This window comes from Rhinopithecus bieti, unplaced genomic scaffold, assembly GCF_001698545.2.
Source record: "Rhinopithecus bieti isolate Rb0 unplaced genomic scaffold, ASM169854v2 scaffold_947, whole genome shotgun sequence".
Classification (NCBI taxonomy): Eukaryota; Metazoa; Chordata; class Mammalia; order Primates; family Cercopithecidae; genus Rhinopithecus; species Rhinopithecus bieti.
The window spans coordinates 3,583,485-3,608,483 of record NW_016803664.1 but is presented as its reverse complement, the minus strand read 5'-3'; the positions used below and the strand labels follow the sequence as shown (position 1 = coordinate 3,608,483).

General features: G+C 32.9%; 1 protein-coding gene across 12 annotated transcripts in view; it reads right to left on the bottom strand.

Annotated features, from left to right (window-relative positions):
* Positions 1 to 24,999, bottom strand: part of ZNF280D (zinc finger protein 280D) — a 102,240-nt gene that overhangs the window by 49,418 nt on the left and 27,823 nt on the right. For 10 of the 12 annotated variants that reach the window (XM_017847057.1, XM_017847062.1, XM_017847065.1 and 7 more), the window contains 9 exons: positions 24,154 to 24,219; positions 23,914 to 24,053; positions 16,398 to 16,515; positions 13,028 to 13,198; positions 12,769 to 12,878; positions 6,280 to 6,503; positions 2,707 to 2,864; positions 1,628 to 1,728; positions 726 to 872 (listed from right to left, as the gene is read on the bottom strand). In XM_017847057.1, the coding sequence (XP_017702546.1) occupies positions 726 to 872; positions 1,628 to 1,728; positions 2,707 to 2,864; positions 6,280 to 6,503; positions 12,769 to 12,878; positions 13,028 to 13,198; positions 16,398 to 16,515; positions 23,914 to 24,053; positions 24,154 to 24,219 (1,235 nt within the window). Of the gene's footprint in view, positions 1 to 725; positions 873 to 1,627; positions 1,729 to 2,706; positions 2,865 to 6,279; positions 6,504 to 12,768; positions 12,879 to 13,027; positions 13,199 to 16,397; positions 16,516 to 22,816; positions 24,054 to 24,153; positions 24,220 to 24,999 lie in introns of those variants that run through there. The other 2 variants (XM_017847069.1, XM_017847077.1) reach the window with 1 other exon arrangement.

Sequence of the window (24,999 nt, the reverse complement as noted above, 5' to 3'; positions counted from 1 at the left end):
CAAGACTAGTGCTGCATCAAAATTTTTAGCCCAAATAAAAGATGGTTTAATTGCTTCAGGAAAAGAGCCAATAAGCATAATATCAGAATTCAAGAGACAGGTACAAGCACTAATATTGAGTTCCAAAATTATATAGCAAAACTGGTGGAAGCCATCCAGGGAACAAGTGGTAATCTAAATATGGTTCTCTGCCAGAGTTCATACATTGATCAATAAGTGTCATTACTATTCCCATGGTCACACAACTATAAAAGACAACTCCAGGTCAATGACAACATGTCTTCTCATAATGATAAGAGGTTAGCAAGTGGAAGAGCAAAAGGAAAAATAAGATTATAAATCCTCAATCTTTTCTTCCTCAGTTCAAACTCATTTTTCCCCTTGTCCTGATAACTCCCTTCAAAATCATTCTCATATCTACCTTTAGACCCTGAAATATTCAATCTTTTGGATATTCCACTCACTTTTTCTATTTTCTCTCAATCCTAGGCTTCCTATTCCTAGCTATCTTTATGAATTTTCATAATTTATGACCCACACCATCACCAGAAAGGAAGGAAGGAAAAGAAGTGGAAGTTTCACAAGCAATTCAACATGAAGTGTAAATTAACAGTGTCATTTGGAACAACTCTGCTTCTCTTAAAGAACAAATCTAAAGATTCTCCAAGTCATAATCAGTTTTTTCACTAAGACAACATAAACAAATAAGAACTGGTAAATCTCACCTGATGCTTCATATAATGATGCATATATGGTGTTGCAATTTTAATAACTTTGAGGCAAAATGGGCATAGCAAGTTCTTCGTGTTTTCATGGGATGTTCTAAAATGAGTTTCTACATCACAAAATGATGATGATCTATAATTGCAAACCTAAAAACAGAAAGAAGGCTTAGTTTAACTTGAAAATTTGTAACTGATATGCAATTACAAAGTAACAACGATGGATAATTTGTCAGGAGAACATTATATACTACTAATCTAGCTCTGATGCCTTTGCATCAGAATCTCACTCAGGCAACACCAAAAGACCATCTTTGAGACATTAAACGTAGCTTTCAAAGTTAAGGGATACATCTCAAAACACAACTAGATCTCCTTCTCTTTATCAGATCTTTTTATCTGTCACCTTCTGTCTTGACTTGAAGTTTCAAGCTTTGGCACCTCTTGACCTATAAAATGTTTTTCTGCTACATGAAACAGCATTCTCCTTTGGATTGTTAATGGCCTCCAGGTTTATGGCAATGGCAATTTATCTTTTCCTTGCTTTCTTCTTCCTTCAAATTCTTCTTCTTTGGAAAAATACTTCTGCCAAAGCATTTGGCAGGGTTCTTTGTATCTAACAGCACTTTGTATTTCCCTTGTATGCCTCCATTCTTCCCTATATAGCACAGTAAGCCCATATGTTTGTTTTTCTACATACAACAGGGCTCATCCTTGTCCAGTATAGAGATAAGCAAACCAAAGCCTGTGGACCAAACCCAGCTTGCTGCCTACCCCTCATACAATGCATAAGTTATGCCAAGTTATGCATAAGTTTGCTGACCGCTGGTCTAATAGGCTTAAATTTTATAACCGAAACAACAAACAAACCAAACATGTAAGAAAACAATAAAATGTATATGTACCTGGCAGACATATGGCATTTCACCAGGTTTATGATTGTCCTTCATATGTTGCAAAAGAACATGTTCTGTTTCAAATGACAATTCACAGATTTTACAAATAGCTAAATGTGGGAGAAAAACAGTATTACAATATTTAAGATACTAATATAAAAATTCATTTTATACATCTATACCAACAACAATAACAGTAGCAGTAGGGACAGTTGTGAACAGTTAAATAGCTTGTTAACTATGTGCAAAGAATAGTTCTAAGCACTCACATCACCTCACCTACATTAACTCAACTCCTATTAACAACCCTATAAAGAAGGTATTTCTATTATCTGCATTAGTCAAATATTAAGTAACTTGGCTAAAATCTTGTAGCTATATTAAGAGGCAGATCTGGGATTTAAAACCAAGCTATCTTGCTCCAACATCTGTAATTTTCTTTTTTTTTTTTTGCAGACAGTGTCTTGCTCTGTCACTCAGGCTGGAGTGCAATGGCGCAATCTCAGCTCACTGCAACCTCCGTTTTCCAGGTTCATGTGATTCTCCTGCCTCAGCTTCCCAAGTAGCTGGGATTACAGGCATGCACCACCATGCCTGGCTCATTTTTGTATTTTTCGTAGAGATGGGGTTTTTGCCATGTTGGCTAGGCTGGTCTCGAACTCCTGGCCTCAAGTCATCTGCCCACATTGGCCTCCCAGAGTGCTGGGATTACAGGCATGAGCCACTGCACCCGGCCTGTGATTTTTAGCTACAACTGTAGTTCCCTTTCCTATTAAAGTTTAAATGAAGAGCACTTATTTCATATTTTAAAACTATGATACTAGGCTCCTAATTTAGTCCCCAGCATATAATGCATAGGTTATGTCAAGTCAATTACCATACTGAATCATTTGTAAGAGGCACTTTAATATTAGTAACTAATTTTATTTAAAAGTTTATCACAGTTAAAACTTGGGCTTTCAATTTTGCCCTCAAATTCCAAAGTCTATTTCTTATTCTCATTTTTCCAACAGACTTCTTAAGGTTTTCTCACAATTTATATTATTGAAATCAATAATATGGAATATTTAAATGTTTTGGTAACTTACTAGAAAATTCATGGGGGGTATGTGTACTTTCAATGTGGCACTGCAACTGAAATGGTGTGGGAAACTGACGGTAGCAGTGCTGGCAGGTGGTATGGTTTTCCCAGCTCTCACTGCTCTGCTTCTCAAGTTCCAAATGGTGTTTCATGTGGTTCATAAACCTATAAATGGTTGTCAACAGGTGCAAAACTTGAGATTTAAAAACAAAAAGGATATCTCACAAACAATAATCTGAACCTAAATCTTAAAAATATAGATGTTATTACTCAAACTCTCAAAAGTCTTAAAGTTGTCTAGGAAAGTATGTACTTTTAAATAATCACTTTCTTTAAGTGGCTAAGTAAACATCTTTTAATCTTTGCTTTAAAATAATTCATTCATGTAATTAATCTGAAAGATCACCAATTTGATATAACTGTTAATCATTTCAGATTATTTTAAAATTGTTTTAGATAAAAGAGCAGACTCCTGATCCATATTTGAAATCCTATTTACATTTTAAAATAAAATACTAAAAGAAAGGAAACCCTATCACCAAAGGCAGCTACAGAGTCAGGAGGAAATCTTTTAAGATGAAAATATGCAACAGATTCCAGCTGCTTAAATGACAAATTACTGGTATTTTTACTTGTATCTTGGTTTCTAAATACATGTAATAGCAGTTTTAATGCCTACAATTACAAGAACCTTTTGTTTTATTTAATGATACTGGTTTACTGTTAGCACAGATTGTTCATCTTAACTTGCAGACAGTGCCCTTTGTAGGCAACATACATTTTTCAGTTTTACATACCGCTACTTCAGCTTCCTTAAAAGGCTTCTTACGAGCAAGAACTACGACCTTCAATGGCAGAAGGTGCAATACAAATGGCAATATATTTAAAAGAGCTTACTAAAGCTTTTTGCTGAATTTGAGAGTAAAGTTATTCAATAAAACAATAATTTTAGACTAGGTTAACTGTTAACAATTATTCACTTTGAATCCCTAAAAGAAATTATCTTGAAACTAAGTGATAATGTCATCAATTTGGATACCAATCATCATGAAGGTTATAATATATACCCCTTTTCACAAATTTACAGCACTACTTCTCTTTAGAATGGGCTATGGTACACCTTGAAATATCTTTTCCTCCTTTGGTTTTAAAAACAGCTCTACAAATGCTTACAGAAAATCCTGGTATTGGTTAAATGTTTACATATAGAGTAAAGATAATGAGCCATTAAACTTTCAGCTCACAGCTTTTGGCGTTTAAAGTCTAGTAACATAAAATGTTCCCTTAACCAATTCGCTTTGTCCCAATTATATGAGTTCCCATCAGGAGCTCATACTTCTCAAACCAACAGAAATGAGGGAAACAGCAAGACCTCTTGCAAGGACGTTCACAGAACAAGATAAATCTAAATATTTTTATTGACACTCAATATAGGAAAGAAACACCATACCACGATATGTTGACATGGCAGAGAATAGAAATGAAATGTTGACCTATCAATTTCTCATCATTCTCTATAAATATCAAGTTGCCTTCCCAGTGTTTACTGTTAAAGTAAAATATTATATAACACATTTAACTTCTTTGTTCATGAGGTGTTTACCATTAAGGTTACATTTAATAAAAGATCGGTATTTTTTAAAATACTCAATTCCTGGATATTATCAGATATAATCTTCTCAAAATCTGTAAATATTATGAAAATCTAGACATATGTAGCTAGTCTTCATGAACAATAACCAAAAAAATGAATTTTTCATTTTCTTTTTGAGACTGTCCTGGGCTGTTGCCCAGGCTGGAGTGCAGAGGCACAATTACAGCTCACTGCAGCCTCAACCTCCCAGATTCAAGCGATCCTCCCACCTCAGTGCCCCCCAAGTAGCTGGGACTACAGGTGCGTGTCACCACGCACAGCAAACTTTTGTATTTTTTGTAGAGATGAGGTTTCACTGTGTTCCCCAGGCTGGTCTCGAACTCCTTTGCTAAAGCGATCGTCCTGCCTCAGCGTCCCAAAGTGCTGGGATTACAGGCATGAACCACCATGCCCAGCCTCATTTTCATGTTTGATATTAAATGGGCTAATCTTAAAGGAAAGGTCAAAAAAATACTGCTGAAATAACTTATAACCTCATATTTCAGTACAAGAAATTAAGTCAGTGAACCACATTGCTCTGCATTTTACCATATTTGCTAACATGATTTCCTGATGTTGGCATGACATCAGAAATAGGTGGTAGAGTTCTACTGCAACACTGTTTCAGTGTTTTATCTCAAAATACACTTTCCCTTTTGTGAAACTACTGCAACCATTAGCTATTGATGGTCCTTAAAACTTGATAAAAGGAGGTAAATAAGAAAACTCATATAAAATAAGTGAAAAAACTTTGAAAATTATAAAGCACTATCATAAAGAAACCACTAATAACTGTTATAGGTGTATATCACAGTGTATTTCAGGATTTTAATATATGCTTCTTTTTGGACCCAAGGACTCACAGGAAAACAAATAAATGCTGAACTCAGAAGTAACTACAGGTGCTTTGAAATGCTAATTACAGATGACAGTTAACAAGAACACAAAAGGCATGCATATATGTATATGCTTGCACACACATGCACAAACATATTGCAGATCACTTTGAAATGCACCAAAAAAAATCAGATAGTTCTAAGAAGGATGAAGAGATACATAATAAAGCAAATACAATAAAATGTTACTGGTAGAATCAAGGTGGTTAAGTGTACAAGGGTCCAATGTGAAATTTTCAAAACTTTGCTTAATATTTGAAAATTTTTATAGTAAAGTGATAGAAAAACCCTTATCTAATATAAATATCAGATATTTAATGTTAACTGTTAACAATTATTCACTTTGAATATCAGGCTACATAATCAACAAATAATATCATTCAATTTCTTATTACTTTTCTCTTCTTACTAATTTATACAGAATAGTTTCAAAGATTACAACTGAACGATTAAGAAGTGCAAATTTCCAATATTTAAAGCATTTATATATTCCACTGGGAATTAAATCTCTAATTTCTAAAGGTGTTAAATTTTAAAATCAAAACAGACATGTTTCCTATAACTGATACATCTCCAAAACAGATAACTTTTCCTGCAAGATGAATGTTCTAAAAATTGTAAATATAAATTGAAAAATTTGAGCATTACATAAGATTAGTATGGAGGAGCTCAACCTGAACAAACATAAAGTGGTCCTTCTTGTAATGTGAAGAAATATAAAATTAAAAGGCAACCAGAAAATAAAAAATGTTTAATAAAAATTCAAAGAGCACTACTAAAACAGAAAAAAGAAGTTCATTTTTTCTTAAGTTAAAATAAACTGTCCTTTCTTCAGCTATGTCAAAGAAACACAACTAACTGGATCCAAGAGTCAAACTCCACAACACAAGAAAGAACAGAAGCTTTTCAACAAGAGAATCTGCCTCTATTCTCAGTAAAAAGTGTTAAAATCGCTTACCTAGAATGGCATAGAAAACACAAGATAAAAGTGTAACATTTTTATTTGCAGCATTTCAATTTTCAATAGAAATAAAAACAAGTATTTACATACCTAATGTTATTTTTTAGAATTTTCAAGCAACTGAAGCATTTAAAGGTTGTATGAGTCTTCTGTTCTTCCTGGACATCTCCTTCATGTTTTCCATAATAAAAGTCATTAACTAACATGATCAATTTTCCTTTCTCTGAATCAATAGTTGTGTTTTTATTTACTGTACTTGAAAATTCTGTTTTAGTCAGTCCCAAAAAGTTATTTATCATGTCTGGACAACAATACTGAAAGAGAAAAAAGATATATAAGCCTTACTTATTCTTTAAAAAAAAACATACACCAAAAGGTGATTGTGTGTTTACACCTAAGGCCATTTCATTAAAACTATGCTTGTAACATATCTAGAAAATAGTCACCAAAATTTGTGGTGCATATACATAGTCTAAAAATTCAAATAATAAACACCTATTATCTTAATATAAGAATTCAAAAATATTTGAGAACCCTAAAACCAAGACATGGCTGTAGCTCTAACAGTTTTACCCTTGCAATTTGCTTTTTTAGATGTAAATATTTAATAATAATTTGTTCCTTAACCAAAAATCATTCATCTCACGTCCATGTCAAGATGTATAGAAATGTTTATATGCCTTGATGTATATATTTAATTATCAAGTGATATACAAAATTTCACAAAGCCTGATTGGGGAAAATTATAATATACAAAATTATATAATATAGAATAGTCTCCCTAATTAGAAATTTCATAAAGCCTGGTTGGGGAAAATTACACAAAATTACATAATATAGAATAGTCTCACTAATTAGAAATGTGGATAATCTTCTCTCTCAAATGTAAAATTATCAAATTACATTGTAAAGTTAGTCTATGAACATTAAAGATTACCCTAAAATACCTAAAAATTATGATACCCATAATAGATGATAAATTACTTGCTGTTTTCTATTTTTTTTTAACAGAAAAGTAGGATAGGATCAGATTTTTAAAATGAACGTATAAACTTTGTTCACAGAGTACCTTTTAAACATTTCTTATCTCTGTAAAAGAGCTGAATAATAAACCATTGATAACCAAAAATGGACAACAACGTGTAGTGAATTAGGGTGAAGGATTTAGTCATTGAGAACAGCAAAGTGCCCTTTGCTTATCCAAAAAACAAATAAGCACCTTAAGAGATGAGAACCAAAGTTAGATTTAAGGTTTTATAGGAGGATAGAGTAAGCTACGGAGGGGCATAGCTGAGCTATGGTACAATATCAACTGGTCATCTTTTATTCAGCCCTAGTACCTTTTAGTTTTATTAATATATCTTCACTGCAACTCCTCATTTATCCCTTATTTTTGTGGGTTAAACATTCCGCAAATATTAAATATGTACTTTAATGCTGTATACTATAGTTTGACAAATACCAGACACCATCTATGTATCATTCTTATCTTTACTCCTCCCAGTACATAGACCATGTTCTGTTGCTTTGTTAGTGCCCTAAAAATTTAGGTGCGTTTTTTAGACCAAACGAGGTGATATCCTATTTTTATAGTTAAATAGGCCTTCTCATGTGAATATCCAACATCAGCCAACATTTTTCCCTTTTCCTTCTGAGAGTCATCTAAAAACCACACAAGCAAATTCCACAAATTGGTTTATCATTGAAACTAAGGGTCAGATAAAATCCACAGACTCCATAATATATGAAAGCACTATTCAAAGCAGCCAACATCAGGCAGATGGCATTTAGCTAGAAGTAAACCAGAGAGGTAAAGGGGACCCGGTGGTAACAGATCTTAAAGAGTCAGCAAAAATATACATCTTAAAGGCGAAACACATATTCTGAATCACAAGGGTATATCCTTTGTTTGCAAAAACAGGTGCAGAAGCTGAGGCGAGAAGGATGGCAGGAGAAGTACCCCAGACCTGATTCAGTACAGAGAAGCTGAAAGGCAGTGCTACATAAAGAACCAGACACACAAGTCACAATGGCAGGAAGCCTTCTGCCCAGCAAAAGGCTGTTTAAACCAGTTAGCAAGCTGTGAGACTATCCTGGCAACCTATGCTTTCTCCTAAAAGGAGCTTGTATAACAACAGCTGGCTCAAGAAAATCCAACTTGTTAAACACGATAGGCACTCACATCTAAACAAAAATACCATATAATAAAAGAAGGCAAATAACAGAAAACGTAAAATTCTAACAAAAACATCAGAAATATGCTGCCATGGAGCAGATGCAGATGAAAACAGTAGCCACAAATTTTAAAAACATAATGAAGCAATTGTCTCTATTTGGAAGACCACAAAGCAAGAAAAGATGCCAAGACAACAAGACATTTAGAAGGAAAAAAAAGAGTGGCAAAATCAAGGGTGAAAGTATAGGAAAAAAACAAAATCAGAGACATGAAGACAAATTAGGAAGGAATACACTGGTGAGCAGACATTTCAAATAAAATAAAGGAAACATATTAGTAAGAGAAAAGTCCATTTAAAAAAATTAAGGATTAGAAAAAAATGACATATGCCAGGGAAAGAAGATAAAATAAATTCATATTGGAGATGAAATTGTATGGAATAAATATTTAAAAATACAATTCAAATAAACTGTGCTAAATCCAAATATACAGGTTGAAAGAACAAGGAGTATGCCAGAGAGGACTCACCCAAAATTCCCAACACCAAGTTATATCATTATAAAATTATCCGTCTTCAAAACAAAAACAATGTAGACAACCAAAAGGCTATAGACAGCCAAACAAAAAGATCAAACCACTTATAAAAGGCAAAATAATTCAGCTTGTCCCAGATTCCTCAACAGCAACATTGAATACTAGAAAATGGGAGCTACACCAACAAAATCCTGATAGTGGGATTCGATTTACTTTATATTAGATCAAACTATCTTTCCAGAATGGACTATAGTGAAATTGCTTTGAACATGAACGACCTCAAAGAAAGATGTTTTCAGACTCCTCCTAAATGAAATTACTACAGAATGAACTTTAGCTAAACAGAAAACCAAATAAACCATGACAAAAACACTGATGATGAACACTGGATATATTTACATTAGAAAAAGATGAAAACAAGTACGACATAAGGTCAAAAAAACCCACAAATGTAATGTCCTGTGCCCTGACAATGGAAAAATAATACAATGAATAAAAATTGGGAGAGGATAAAAGGACAAAGAGTACGAGCTCAAAAGTTCATAGACTGCCTCACATATAGTAGTTGTTCATAAAGGAATATCAGTTAGAGCCACCAAATAAAACTAACATAGGTATAGGCATTTTAACAGCAAAGGCAAACAAATGCTTAGACAATACTGACTAAAATCAAGTAGCAAAAAAGAAGGGAAAGATGAGTGGGTTGAAAACAGGAAGTTTCATGCTACTTTAATCCTTCCTCATAGAAAAGAACAGTAGAGAACTGCTAAAGGAATAGAAGACTAGTGGAGTTATACATTAAAATTAGAAAAATAACCAGGAGAACAAAACCACAACTCTCTTAGAAACCCAAGCTAACCACACATAAAGCAACCACATTGTCAAAGTCTTTTTAAAAAAAGAGAAAGGAAGAATTAATGAAAAATATTAACAGAACTAAGACCAAAAAAACTATCATTTTGGTAAATCTAAATCCACTATTAAAAGAAGAGATTTTCATATAGGATCACAAAAGAAAAGTCAACTTTGCTCAAAGCAAAAGGCACACCTAAAACAAAGTAATTCAGACAAGTTGAAAATAAAAGAATAAACAAAGAATATACCAGGCAAATGGAAACCATACAGGGGTTGTGACTCTAATTAATCAAAGTAGAATTTGGGCTAAAAGGCACTCACCATTAAAACCAAGAAAAGGATATTTTATTAAAATGCTAAAGGATACATTCAAAACACAGTATTTTATTCTATTCTATTCTATTCTATTCTATTCTATTCTATTCTATTCTATTTTATTTTTAAGACAGAGTCTCACTCTGTCGCCCAGGCTGCAGCACAGTGGTGCCATCTCAGCTTACTGCAACCTCTGCCTCCCAGGTTCAAGCGATTCTCCCACCTCAGCCTCCCAAGTAGCTGGGACTACAGGCACGTGTCAACACGCCTGGCTAATTTTTTGTATTTTTAGAAGAGATGGGGTTTCACCATGTTGGCCAGGCTGGTCTCAAACTCCTGATCTCAGGTGATCCGCCAGCCTCAGGGCCTCCCAAAGTGCTGGGATTACAGGTGTGAGCCATGACTCCCGGCCTCACAATACAGTTATAAAAGCTAGATTCTTCTATATCATAAACAGCATCAACAACTTTGAAACAAAATTGCAATGTATGAAAGAAAATACTGGTAGTGAAAGATGTGGATTGAAACGTGGTGTTTGTCAATCCAGGACAGACCAAGTGGACTAAATGGAAGCGAAGACACAGAAATATAAATATAATTAATAAGCTATATTTGGCTGATAAATATCAAATTCCATACCCCAAGGGAGAAATAATATACCTACTTTCAAGCTTCCATGTAATATTGAATACCCCCTATACTTTACAAAAAAAAGTATTTGTGGGAGCTTGGGCTTTACCATTAAAGAAACTGAGTTTTGAAAGCTAGTTATGTCAGTTAATTGGTTATACAACAATGAAAAAAAAATCTCAAAGAATTTTCTAAGGATTAATGAAATAATGTATTTAAAGCTTAGTACTGTGTCTGACACAATGGTCTCAGATAAATACATTTTTATTATTGTAGAATATTGATATTTTATTAATATTTTTCCATTGAAAGAAAACATTATTTACATGGCTAGTCTGCAAAAAATCATTCACAAATAATCTAAAAATCACATTCTTTTCAAAATGAAAGTTATTATAACATTAAAACTTTAGTTGATACATAAAAATATATAAACTAGAAAGTAAAAAATTCCCACAGATTCAAACTTTCCCTTCCCAGATTTGGAGACCATTCTTTCAAGATTTCCTTATGATACAAACACATATACTGTTCATATTATCTTCAACTTAGTTCAGTTGTAAGAAATACAGTTTCTTAGAATGATAGAGATACTTTCCTGATTTAAAATGTCATATTGTTCTATTATATTAATATGAAAATTCTATGAAGTTCTGGTTGTTTCTACTATAAGTAATTACAACCATGAAGTAACACATAAAAGCCACATTTTGGAGAATGTTGCCATTCTATCCAGGTGCAGAGGTATATATAACATGCTACAATTTCTGTACAAAATAGAAAATAAGAACATTCAGGTTTACTTGTACATCTAGAAAGAAAACCAGAGAGGATTCAAAACAAACTAATAAAAAATTATTTTCTTTGAGTCATACTAGGAACCAGGTAAAAAAGACACAGAGGTAAGATTCTTCACATATGTATCTTTGTAGGCTTTTTAGTTTTGAATCATTTGACTGTATTGCTACCTACTTAAAAAATTAAAGAGATGAAGAATGTAGTCTTTTTTTTCTTCATTTATAATGCAAAACATAAAAAACATCAGAAATCTCATCCAAACATTACACAGAAGAGGAAAATTGAAAGTATTTCTACAGGATAATTCTCCTATAAGACCAAAGCATAATGTGCAGTTATCCAGGGCTATACTCTGAGAGTAAGGACAGACCAAATATGGTTGTGTACATGAATAAGAAGACTGTATTTATAATTTTTTAAGTTCCCTTTTTTCTACTTTTTTTGTAAAATGCTGAATTTCAATAAAATGTGTCAATCTCTGAAACAGCAAAAACTTTTCCTAAGTTACTTCTGTGCCATTGCACCCCTCTCCTTCTTTCTTTTCCTTATATAATCTACAATGCCTTTTTTCTGATCTCTTTTCTCCCTTCCTGTCATTTATATTGGGCACTCAAGGGGGAGTACAGACCATCTCTACACAAACACAGGATACTATAATATCTACTAAAATACTTTGTTACCTAAATGTCATACTTCATTAGTACTTTGGACATTTCTTAAAACCTAAATTCAAGGGCTTCTTATACCAATACAAAGCTCAAATTAATTTATACAATTATATGAACTATATTCTGGACTGACTTAAAACAATTATTTCATATGAAATGCTCCAACATTTGGAGTTTATAACTGAATATTAAAAATTAAAATATAAAACTCAGATTTTCATTGTGACATGTACATGTTAACATGGACACAAAATAAGGTAACAGAATTTTAAGTTATATGCAAAAGTATACATGTAATAAAATGCCTGTTTTATAAGAAGTTTGAAGAGTATGACCAGATAAATAAAATAATCTGATTAATACGTTATTTTTATTTAAAATTAAAATACAATAAGCATACATTATAATATATACAAATTTAAGTTTTAAAATTTGAGGATTTAGAAGGAATTTGAGAATCTATATAATCATTATGAATGTAAATTGTTACTTAAATGGATATACCAATAAGATTATTTCTGGACAAACCATTAATTACTATAATCATCAGTATTTTTAGAAACATGCAAACTTTTTACAAATTAAATTTTGAAAGAGTTTTACCTTCATGTGATTTTTCAAAGGATCCAAAAGATTGAAATGAATGTTGCACTTTGGACAGGCTCTTGGAAAAGGTGTTCCATTTTTAGATTGATTTGATGAGGTATTTGCACCTAAAATAAATTCAGAACTTTTATGACTCAAATTTCATCATTTTTTAACCTTAAATAACCACTAAAAATACTTTTTAAATTTATAGCCACTTCTAAAATGTATGTATAAATACTGTAACTTCTTTTTACATACTAGATTTCATATTTACCTTTTGCTAGCATAGCCTGGGAAGATGTCACTGAAGGAGATTTAACTGAAGGTAATATAGTTGAGGAATTTCCTCCAGAAACACTTTCACTGGGCTTAGGCTTCTTTGGATTAGCATTATTTACTTCAGAAGTAGAAGGACGTTTTGATAAAAATGAACTTTCATTCATACCTACAATAATTTAAACAGTGAGAAATATATTTTTAAAAATTAGAATTTTATTTACATATGAGTAAAAATACTTTGGAGCTAAATTAAAGGTAATATAATTGAATTATCATATCATGACAATAATGATAAAACTTGATATGATCCCAACTCAAGGGTGTAAAGAAATTGCACATATATTTTCATGGACTATATACATTTAAATAATTTAAAAAAGAATCCCTCTATAAAAGAAAATTCTAAATATGACTTCAAATAAAAAATACAAATAGCTATCATAAAGGGAGCCAGACCAATACTCCAAGCCAAAAAAAAAGTATACTATGAATAAGTTCTGACAAATGAATTATCTTTAGACGCTTAAGTGCATTGAGTACATTAGAGTTTGTAAAAAAAACAAACAACAATTACCTGTTTCAAAAATTTAGAGATGCTCTTAAGATGCCTTTTTTTATTTAACAACTTAAAATGTCTAATGGAAATTTAGTTTTTTCCTACCTAACAAACTGAAGAGTGTTAAGAGTGGTCTACTCATGGCTTTGAGTGGTATTACTCATTTATCGCTATGTACAAAGTGGAAATAAGTAATCTTGAATGATAATACTTCATTCATTTATATGAAAGGACACATAATGGAAGTAGTAAGTATAATGATTTTCACACTACGTTCCCCAGAAATTAATGGGTACGTTTTAGAGAATATATTGAGCATGTCTAACAGAGAAACTCTTTTTTGTTTTATTTATTTAAATTTTGTTTATATAAGGATCTCATTCCTAAAAACACTTTCCCATTTGAAAACCAATTTGTTAAGGCTAAACGATTTTAGGTTTATTTAATGCATTCGCAAGAGAAATGAGGATATGCAGGCTATAATAAGGCTCAGAAAAGTCTTATTTTGAAAATAACACACAACTGTACTTTGTAAAAGAGATCCTAAAACTGTACATCATATTTTAGTCCTCCCAACTATACATTAAAAGTAGAAATCGTAAGGTAACTATATTAGAAATATTCCAGGTTTTTAAGTCAGACAAGATAAGTTCAAATCCACACCTTGTCACTCTCTAGTTATGTATTTTTAGCTTAATTTCTCTAAGCCTCAGTTTCCTTTTTTATAAAATAAGTTATAATACTCTATTTTACAGAGCTGCTTTAAGGACCAAATAAGATAATGTACTTAAAGCACCCAACAAAACATTTGGTACACAGAAAGCACTCAGTAATAAATTACAGCTATTATCATTACTAACAAAATATTTTATATTTAACTTACCTTAAAGGGGAAAAATATAATAGATTCACTTGTCAGCTTTTTAATAAGGGCAAACATTACAGCAAAATAAGAGTACTATACTACTTGGCTTCTCTGTTTCATCCTTTTCAGATAACATAAAAATGATTTTTTTCCATCTTCAAAATACTCGATTACTGATAGATATACTGTAGGTACATGGGAAAGATTCTGTATAATCACATTCACATTCTTGTGAGATGTTTAACTGAAAAACCAACGAATGCCAGAATTCTGAATTAAGCATCTGATTATACAGCAGGCTAGACAGTAGAAACAGACTGCTTTAAGAATTTTTAAAACAAGAAATCTCAAGATTAAATAAAATCACTCTGTATTTGTTTTAAATTTTGATGCTTTAACTTATTTCTCTGTTGTGTTTGGCTTGTGCTGCTCCCTACCCGCAACAGCTCTCTCTCTGCTGGTAAAAATCCTATTCTCATTCAAGATTTAGCTCAAATCCAGTCTTCTCCAAACCCCCATAATCTCCCTAGATGGTAGTCTGTTAATCATGTTACTGAACATGTGGCACATACTATTCATAATTATCATTCAGAATAACTGTGTTGTCAAGTCTTTTAAAGCTTATAATGTATTCTCACATTTCACTTAGATTTGGGCATTAAAAAATCCCTAAGTAGAGCAAGAATTAAAATTACATGTCCAAATGAATGGTTCCAGATGTGAAGAATGAATGCATTCTACAAGAAAAATTAAAATCTCCCTTTTAACAATTTGTGAAAACCAAAGTGGTTAGGTACCTTAACAGAGACTACAAAAATCTTAAGAATAGAGGATCAAATCGTCCTACTTACTGCTCAGGCTAAAGTCCCACTCGCTGAAGTAGAACACTTACAGGAAGAATAGGAGTTATTATTTCTCTTTATTACCAAGAAGTTTCAAGAATTTAGACTTTTTCTATGAATAAAGTCTATATGCTTTATGAAACCAGACTTAAGACAACTTTTTTTCTCCCTGTTTCCTTTGGTTCTTACCTATTTCACAAACCAGATTGTTACTAAATATGTAAGTGACACCCAGAGAGGTGAATATCAAATCAAGGATTATCAAAATGGAAATAGAGTTTAAGTTTATAATACATTTAGTATTACCATTAAAAAGAAACTGGGAGAAGGTTTGGTCAATTCTCCACACTGATTTGTTAGTAAATCTAAAAATTCCAAAAAATCACGTATACGTCTGTTTAGTCAAATATTTGAATAGATACAAACTGCGAATATACAAAGAGTAACCATCTTGATTACAGGGAATTTTCAATTAGATAAAATTCTTTTATAGTACACTAATTTATTTTAGATTAATGAAGAACTTTGTTATAGTATACAATCAAAAACTTTCAATGTTCCTCAACAGGGAAAGTTCATTAATCCTTCAATGTACATTTAATGAGTACTTACTATGTGCAAATCACTATTTATTTATTGTTGGCAGTTTATAACAGCACTTTATAATCATATTGAACTATCACGCTGAAATAGTTAGAACAGAAAGACACTAATTAAGAAATCAACTATAACCATATATTTTTCACACTAGTGTCCATAGAAACTAATTAATACTTTTTTAAACAGAGTATTTAGGCTATCTGAGAAGTTCTCTAACTCACAGATTATTTTAGTGTATCTCAGCTATGGTTAGCTCCAAGTGAGAATGAGTTCAAAGTTGGTTGGCTTACTTAATAGGAAGAAATAAAATATTCTGTCATTAAATAGGATTTTACAGAAAATTACCCAAGAAAGGTATTCAAGAACTACTAGTGATGTTCCACCTTACAATATATGAAAAACTTCACACAAGGGTAGGGGCTTCAAAACAGAAAGTCAGTCTCATATGCATATTTATCAAGTTTCTTTTTATAATCTTTATGAAAAAAATACTAAAACCAACCTGCCATAGAAAGTGTTGGTCCCCCTTGGTAATGTGATAATCCTGTATCCTGGGTCAAGTCAAATAGTAACTCTGATGACTTATTAGACACAATTCGTGATGAGTTTGTTATATAACCCTGTTAAATAGTTCAAAGGAAAAATAATACATTTATTCAACAGTTATAATTATTTCAATATAATTATATATTATGTAATTTTACATAATTATGTAAGAATTTTATTTCATAGACATTTACAAAAGTAAACTTAATTGTATGCCCAATATTCTAAGGAAATCCTTTGATGACTCAATTATTAATAAGTTAAAAACACAAAGATAATTGCTACTTTGCCAAAATTATCATCTACTGAAACTGAAAGCAAGCTATTACTTAGAGCTGGTTTACTGCTGACTAGAAAACTAAAATGGGGGGCATATTCTTAGTCCAACTTCTTCAAGGTAAAAGAAACATAAATCAACTTATATATCAATTTAAGATTGATACACTTTAGATGACTTCTAAAGATGTAGTATCCTCATTAAAGGGCAAATAATAGAACTTAGCAAAATCTTTGGGCATAAGCAAGGAGAAAAATAAAAACCATATTTACATGACCAAAGAAATTAAAAGCTTCTATGCCTCTAAAAACCTCACAACTGAGATATCAGGGCAAACAAACAGAATCAATCTGCAGTATTATGCATCAGTGTTAAGGATGAATAAATCACATAATATGAATTTTGAAATCATCTTTATTGGAGAAATGTATAAGCTATGCATCAGAAGGAGAAAAAATGGGCCCCACACCCTTTCCATCATCCCATAGAAAGCCATGCTAGGCCAGGAATCTTCCGTCTCATCAGGCAAATATGAAAGCAAACCGGTCAGTAGAGTGAACAAATAAGAATGCCAGGCAGACAGGGTTTAGAACAGAAGTTGTTTATAGGAATAACTGGGGCCAGCTGTCCTGCCCCTGGAGGCCTTGGGACTCAAAGGAAGTTTTAGCCCTTCCATCAGGAGAAAGGGTGGTCCAAACTAAAAGGAAGATCTTAGGAAGAGAGGAGTGAAAAGTATGAGATGAATGATAATGTGGTCAAGTATAAAGCAGTATAAAGTTATAACATATATGAGCATACATATATAGTGTACATAATTATGAAAAATATGGTCAATATAATTTAGGGACATACACTCCAATATTATTATACATTAAATATAATGATACATATACACACACACACACACACACACACACACGAAATATACTCCAATACTATTAATACATTTAAAAGATACTCATTGTGGACAGTAAGCTCTCAGAGTGACTTTTGGACCATTCTACATGTCATAATATATAACAAGCAAAAGTTTCAAGATTAACAATGATTAAAAATTAAAGGAAAAAAGACTTTATCACTTTAGGAAAAATATGGGCAAAGGCCATAAACTGAGAGAATTCAGACATCAAATACTAATGAACAACACATACGAAATACCTTTTTTCCAAATTGCTAGCCAAAGAAATGCAAATAAAAACAATAGCAATATTTAACTAATGAATTGGCATGTTACCATAATATCTACTACAAAATAAATTAATTAGCCACTACTCTTAAAAGTGTCAAGGTCATGGAAGACAAGGAAAGAATGAATAACTAGAAAATATAAGGAGATTAAAAAGAAATAACTGCAAGGTGGGATCCTGAACAGGATACTGGGCAGGAAAAAAAACATTAATGGGAAAACTGATGAAATTCCAGTAAGGTCTATAGTTGGGTTAATGTTAATTACCCAGTTGTGATAAGATGTTAACATAAAGAGAAACATAAAGAGAAAAGAGGTATACGGGAACTGTTTGTACTATTTTTTCTGTGTCTAATATTAGTTTGAATTAAAAAGTAATAATATTCATTATTGGCAAAGTAGAGCTTATATTTTACATTAATTTTTCTGCATAAAAGCTTTGGCAGTAGCTATTGAAGGCTTTAAAAGGTTCACTTCCTTTTTGTGTGTTGGTGTGTGAAACGGAGTTTCACTTTTGTTGCCCAGGCTGGAGTGCAATGGACTGATCTCCGCTCGCTGCAACCTCTGCCTCCTGGGTTCAAGTGATTCTCCTGTCTCAGCCTCCTGAGTAGCTGAGACTACAGGAGCATGCCACCACACCTGGCTAATTTTCGTATTTTTAGTAGACATGGGGTTTCATCATATTGGTCAGGCTGGTCTTGAACTTCTGACCTCAGTGATCCACCTGCCTTGGCCTCCCAAAGTGCTGGGATTACAGGTGTGAGCCACTGTGCCCAGCCGGTTCACCCCCTTTTATGTAATTATTCCATTTTTAAGAATTTATGGTAATGAAATAAAAATGTTTAAGGGAAAATTAGTTACAACAGCAAAGCAATTATAACCTGTATGTCTAACAATGGAGAAATGATTAAACTGATAAACTATTGCGCAAAAATTAACTTTTTTTTGTGTGTGACGGAGTCTCACTAAGTTGCCAGGCTGGAGTGCAGTGATGTGACCTCGGCTCACTGCAACCTCCACCTCCTGGGTTCAAGCAATTCCCCTGCCTCAGTCTCCCGAGTAGCTGGGACTACTTAACTTTAACTGCACAGTAGAATCACACTTGAAGAGTTTTTAAGAAGCTATCATTTCTGGGTTCCACCCATACCAACTGGCAAAACCTCTCATTTTTAAAAAGAATCCAAGTATAGGAACCATCAACTGAGGTGCTTTCATTTAAAACTATGGTGGACACCACCATGCCCACCTAATTTTTGTATTTTTAGTAGAGACAGGGTTTCACCATGTTGGCCAGGATGGTCTCTATCCCTTGACCTTGTGATCTGCCCACCTCAGCCTCCCACAGTGCTGGGATTACAGGTGCAAGGCACCGCACCCGGCCAAATTAACATTTTTTAAGGAAATGTTCCAAGTAGAATGTTCAGTGAAAAAACAGAAATATGTATTTGCATATACTATAGGGTCCTGATATACTCTTCTCACTTTTCTAAACTCTGTCCCCAAATACATATTATTTCATAAGAGAAACATAAAGGTTTTATTATAAATTAAGGAATATTTAAGTTTGAAGAATTTCGCTTTGTTACTAACTTTTCTATTGACACGGGTTTGTTAAGAAGTTATGGAAACAAGCTATTGATGTTACTCAAACTAATCCTAGAATTTGAGGCCTAATAGGCAGATGTAGGCATTTGGGCCTCAACATGTGGTATTTTTTTTTTAATCAATAATACCCTATGATTTAACAGTAATAAAACATATACTTCAAAGTAAACATTTTCTCAAAATATTTGTGAAAAAATGGAAAAGTTACTTCTGAGTTTCAAGTTATTCACCTTTCAAACTGAAATAATAATCACAATTGTTTTAAATGTACTTGCTCTTCATGGTACATGTATCATATTAAGCAGCTATCACAACAATGCTAATAAAGACCTAATATTCTTCCCCATTTTATAAATAGGTAAACTAAGGTTAGGTGTGGTCTAATAAGGCTCCCAGTACAGCCCCACTTGTTGCTGATGGAGCTGGAAATAGAATCCATGTCTGACTGATTACAGAGCCCAAGCACTTAAGCTATATTACATTGACTTTCTAGGTGGTAATAACATATCCCATCCCTGCCAACCTGAAAGCGATGTTCAGATACGACATTCCATGAAAAAGTAAACACACACACACAAAATATGACATAAAAAAACTACTAATTATAATTTATTAAAATAACTTCCAAAATTCAGAGAAAAGTCCCTTAAACAGAATTCTCAATTCATTCCAGAATACTCCTCTGTCATTCTTAACTTTAACTGCACAGTAGAATCACACTTGAAGAGTTTTTAAGAAGCTATCATTTCTGGGTTCCACCCAGACCAACTGGCAAAACCTCTCATTTTAAGAAGAATCCAAGTATAGGAACCATCAACTGAGGTGCTTTCATTTAAAAACTATGCCCAAAACATTCTGAGTCAGAAAAGAATCTAATTCCTAATTCCTTTAACACCAAATGTACAAACTCTTGCTTTTATTTTTTTTTCCCCTCCCTCGGTCAAATGTTGGAAAGATTTTTACCTAACAAACTATTAAACAATGTTTTCTTTCTCTATTTTTTTTTCCTCAATAATGCCAAATAGCTTATAATAAGCATGAAAGAAACCACTGAGTTAATTTAACTTGATTCCAACTAACAGCAAAGAATTTTACATTCTGGGTAGCTTTCCAGGTTCCTTTAGGAACCCCTTTTTTTCCTTTTTTTTTTTTTTTTTTTTTTTTTTTTTGAGATGGAGTCTCACTCTGTCACCCAGGCTGGAGTGCAGTGGCATGATCTCAGCTCACTGCAACCTCTGCCTCCCAGGTTCAAGTGATTCTCCTGCCTCAGTCTCCCAAGTAGCTGGGATTACAGGCACCCACCACCACGCCCAGCTATCTTTTGTATTTTTAGTAGAGACATAAGAGTTCTGCCCTGTTGTCCAGGCTGGTCTTGAACACCTGACCTCAGGTGATCCACCCACCTTGGCCTCCCAAAGTGCTGGGACTATAGGCATGAGCCACTGCGCCCAGCCACCTGTTACATTTTTAAAAACATTAGAAATAGCCCGTGGAACCTTGGATGATTCAAGACACAGACTCAGCAGTCTCCCTTATCATTCTTATTATTTAAAGAATATACATTTTTAGGAAAATTCACCACTATTTTTCTGAGACAGTGGTGCCCTAACTCTTTGGCTTCAGAACCATTTTATGCACTTTAAAATTGTTGAACCCAAAAAGATTTTGTTTACATTGGTTACATCTATCAGTATTTTCCATATTAGAAATTAAAACAGAGAATATTTTATAACATTTATTTATTCATTTTAAAATAACAAACTCATTACAGATTAACATAAATAACATTTTAATGAAAAATGACTTGCAAACACAAAAAAAATGACTTGCAAACACACAAAAAAAATGTGAAAAGTGGCATTGTTTCACATCTTTTGCAAAGCTCTTAAATATCTAGCTTAATCAAAAATTGTTTTAGCTTCTTATCTGCTTCTGCCTTCAATCTACTAGGACATGTTGTTTTGGTTGAAGAATATTATTAAAATCTGCCTCATAGGAATATATAACTGGAAAAGGGAGTGTTTTAACAGGGTTTTAATTAACTGTGGATATACTACTTTGATACTATACCAAAACTGAACAGTTGGTACTTAAAGGTTTGTTGCAGTGTGAAATCTGAAACCGTATCCCAGAACACCTGTTCCATTAAAATCATTGGTCTATCTTAGCTTTTAAATGGATGTTTCACCCATGCATACTTTTGTAATATATATGCTAGTTATGTGGAAAATACTGGTTTCACTGAATTATACAGGTCTTTCAAATGGTGACATAGTTCATTACACAATATTTTTTAAATCATTATTTATGAACACCACCACCCATCAGAAAACTCTTGAAGTATTCAAAAGTTGCCAAGATCACGGTGGCAAATGAGTTTTCCAAAATTCTAATTTTTGCTTGAAAGTTCAAATTTTACCATTGGCAAGAAATATTACTATCAATTGTTTTTGCTGAAGTGAAAGGTTTGAGGAAATGTTTGCCAAACAATCAAGATTGAGTAAGTGTGTGGCAGATAGACTCTAAATTGGCCTCCATGTAAATGTCATTACTCATAAACCCCAGGTCCTGGTACTCATGTTCTGTATAATTCCCTCCCTTTGAGTGTGTGCAGGACCTCTGACTTGCTTTTAACCAATAGAATACAACAAAGGTGACAGGATATATATGATTTTTGTGTACATGATTATGTTTCCTAAGACTGTAAGGGCATCTTGCTAAGGACTCACTCTCACCTGCTAGCTTTGAGGAAGCAAGCAGTCTTACTGGGAAAACCTACCTGCCAAGGAGCCAGCCAAAAGCCAACAAGATACTGAGATTCTCAGTCCAACAATCCTTAAGGAACTGAATGCTACCAAAAACCATGTGAACTTGGAAGCAAATATTTCCCCAATAGAATTTCAGATGAAACTGCAACTTCAGGGACCACATCTTGAATGCAGCCTTGTGAGATCCTTAAGCAGAAAACCCACCTAAGCCATGACCTGATTCCTGACCCACAGAAATTGTGAGACCATGAGATAAAGAGTATATGTTGTTTTAAGCTGTGTAAGCTTGTGGTAATATTGATACACAGAAATAAATATCTAATACACCATGGTATGTCAGTCATTCTTTCATGTAAAAATGGTGTTCTATTAACAACAACAACAACAAAAATCAGGTAGTTTACCTCACAATTCAATCACACAAGTGCTTTTCCTCAAGACAACTATCATACTTCAGACACAGAGGTACTTTACGCATACTACCCATATCATCACACAGAATATTTTTTAAAACACATATTCAAGTGTAGAGAGTTAACAAAACTAATAACATTTTAATACTTCATCAGGGAAATTGGGTATAACTGAGTAATACTCAGCTGAGTAATATAGTTTACTGTGAGTGCATGGCAGGTGACTAATACAGAAACTACACTTTGGTGGCACTACCTTCATTCACACTAAGGCACCAGCAGCTTACCCACCATTACTTCAGCATCACCAGTGCAAATAACAACACAGTGGAAAAGGAAAACAGTCGTTGATTATAATGACAACACTGTTGACTCTCAAATCTTTGAAAGGGTCTTGGGGAACCCCAGGGGATTGCAAAATACAGTCTGAGAACTGTTCGACTAAGGCAATTCTTTCATGACTAAAAAAGTGTACATTTATATACAACATATATGTATGTATGTGTGCATATACACATAAACTATGGGTTAGGCTGGATTGAAATCCCAGATCCATCAACTGCCAACTTTGGGATTTTGAATAAATCTTTCAACCTCTATGAGCCTCAGTTTCCTCAACTAAAAAATGAGGATAATTATAGTGCCTACTTCACAGGGATGTTTAAGAACTAAATGAAGTGAATTTACCTATGGCATTTAGCACAAAGCCTTATATATATTAACAGCTCAATTAATGTTAACTATTACCATTTTCTATTACTTTTGTAACAAAAAAAGTGGGAATATGTTGTAATAGGAAAAAACATTTTTTTTTTTAACTAACTGAACTATAAAGGAATGCCTTCAGAGTAAAAAGCTATGATGGTCTCTTGACTGTTTTCCCAATTAAGAATACCTGGTCCAGTTTGCAATCTTAAATATTTGTCATTATGCAATATTTATTACTGATCATAACTTTATTCACATTTTGATAGCATAGTTTTCACTACTGTACCTATTTAGGCATACTGCCTGTTATTGATAGGTTGGGTAGTTAGCTCCTTCAGTTATTACTTGGGGTACTGCTAGAGCTACCAAAAATATGGTGACATTTTCTGATGCTAACTATGCTTCTACTGGATGACTACTTATGACAGTCCAGAATTTTAACTGGGTATTGTTGATATTGATAAATAACATCCAATGGATCCCTGAGCTGGCTGTATAGTTTTAGAAACACTTACAGGTTTAGAAAAAGGCTGAACAATAACAGAACTATCTGAAGATCTAGACTCAGGATGAAAATTTATTGGTGAGGCAGGCACTGGATTTGATGTTGGATTCGTGTAGTGTTGACTTGTAGGCTTGAATGCAGCAGTAATACCTGTATTTTAAAGTAACACAATATATTGAAATTATTTGTACATAATCAATTTTGTCAAAATACTTCACTTTAAAATTAAAATAGTACAATAATACTGTACCTCGACTGAGTGCACCATTCTTTAGTCCCCTTGAATATGAGCTGGGGTTAACTCTGTTCAAAATATCTATAAAAGATTATATTTATTTATTTTAAAATTCATTGTTTGAATGAAATACATATTAAGATAACAGAAATCATCAATTGAAAACATTTAAACAGATTTATGGAAAGAGTATATAACTAATCACTGATTTAAGAATATAGTTCATTTTAAACACATACATCTTTATCCACTAAAGAAGCTAAAGAAACAAGATAAGTAGGCTTTCTTTTATAGACTAAGAACAATCTTTCTCATTGTAACTCAAAATTCAAAAGCCAGAAGTAAGGGAGTGACAAATCTGACTACATGTGACTCAAAACATTGTGCTTGCAAAGAAACATCACGTAGTTAATAAAAATTTTCCAAAAATATATTTATATACAACCTATAATTTAAATGTATATCTTTCTTTGCATGATGACAGGGCTGTACATACAGTCAGGTTCCTATGATTCAAAATCAAATCCTTGCCCAACCTCTACAATGCATTCACTCCTCTAAAAGTCTTGAAGTTTCATTACAGAAAATCTCATTGGATTATCTACTATTAGTTTTGAGTTAAAAAAGAAAAACTATCAGAGATTGCAGACTAAAGTGAACCAACAGTTTATCGTAGCATTTTATTAGTTAAGAGGTTTCAAAACCACCACTACACCAGAAGTCAAGCTGAGTCTGCCATGACTTTGAGGATCAATTTAAAGTTCCTCATTCTTGCATGCATATAAACTCTGTAACTTCCAGCTTATCAAATTGTGGTTTGGAAACATGAAGATTTGCCTAAAATTGCTGGTTAGAAAAAGG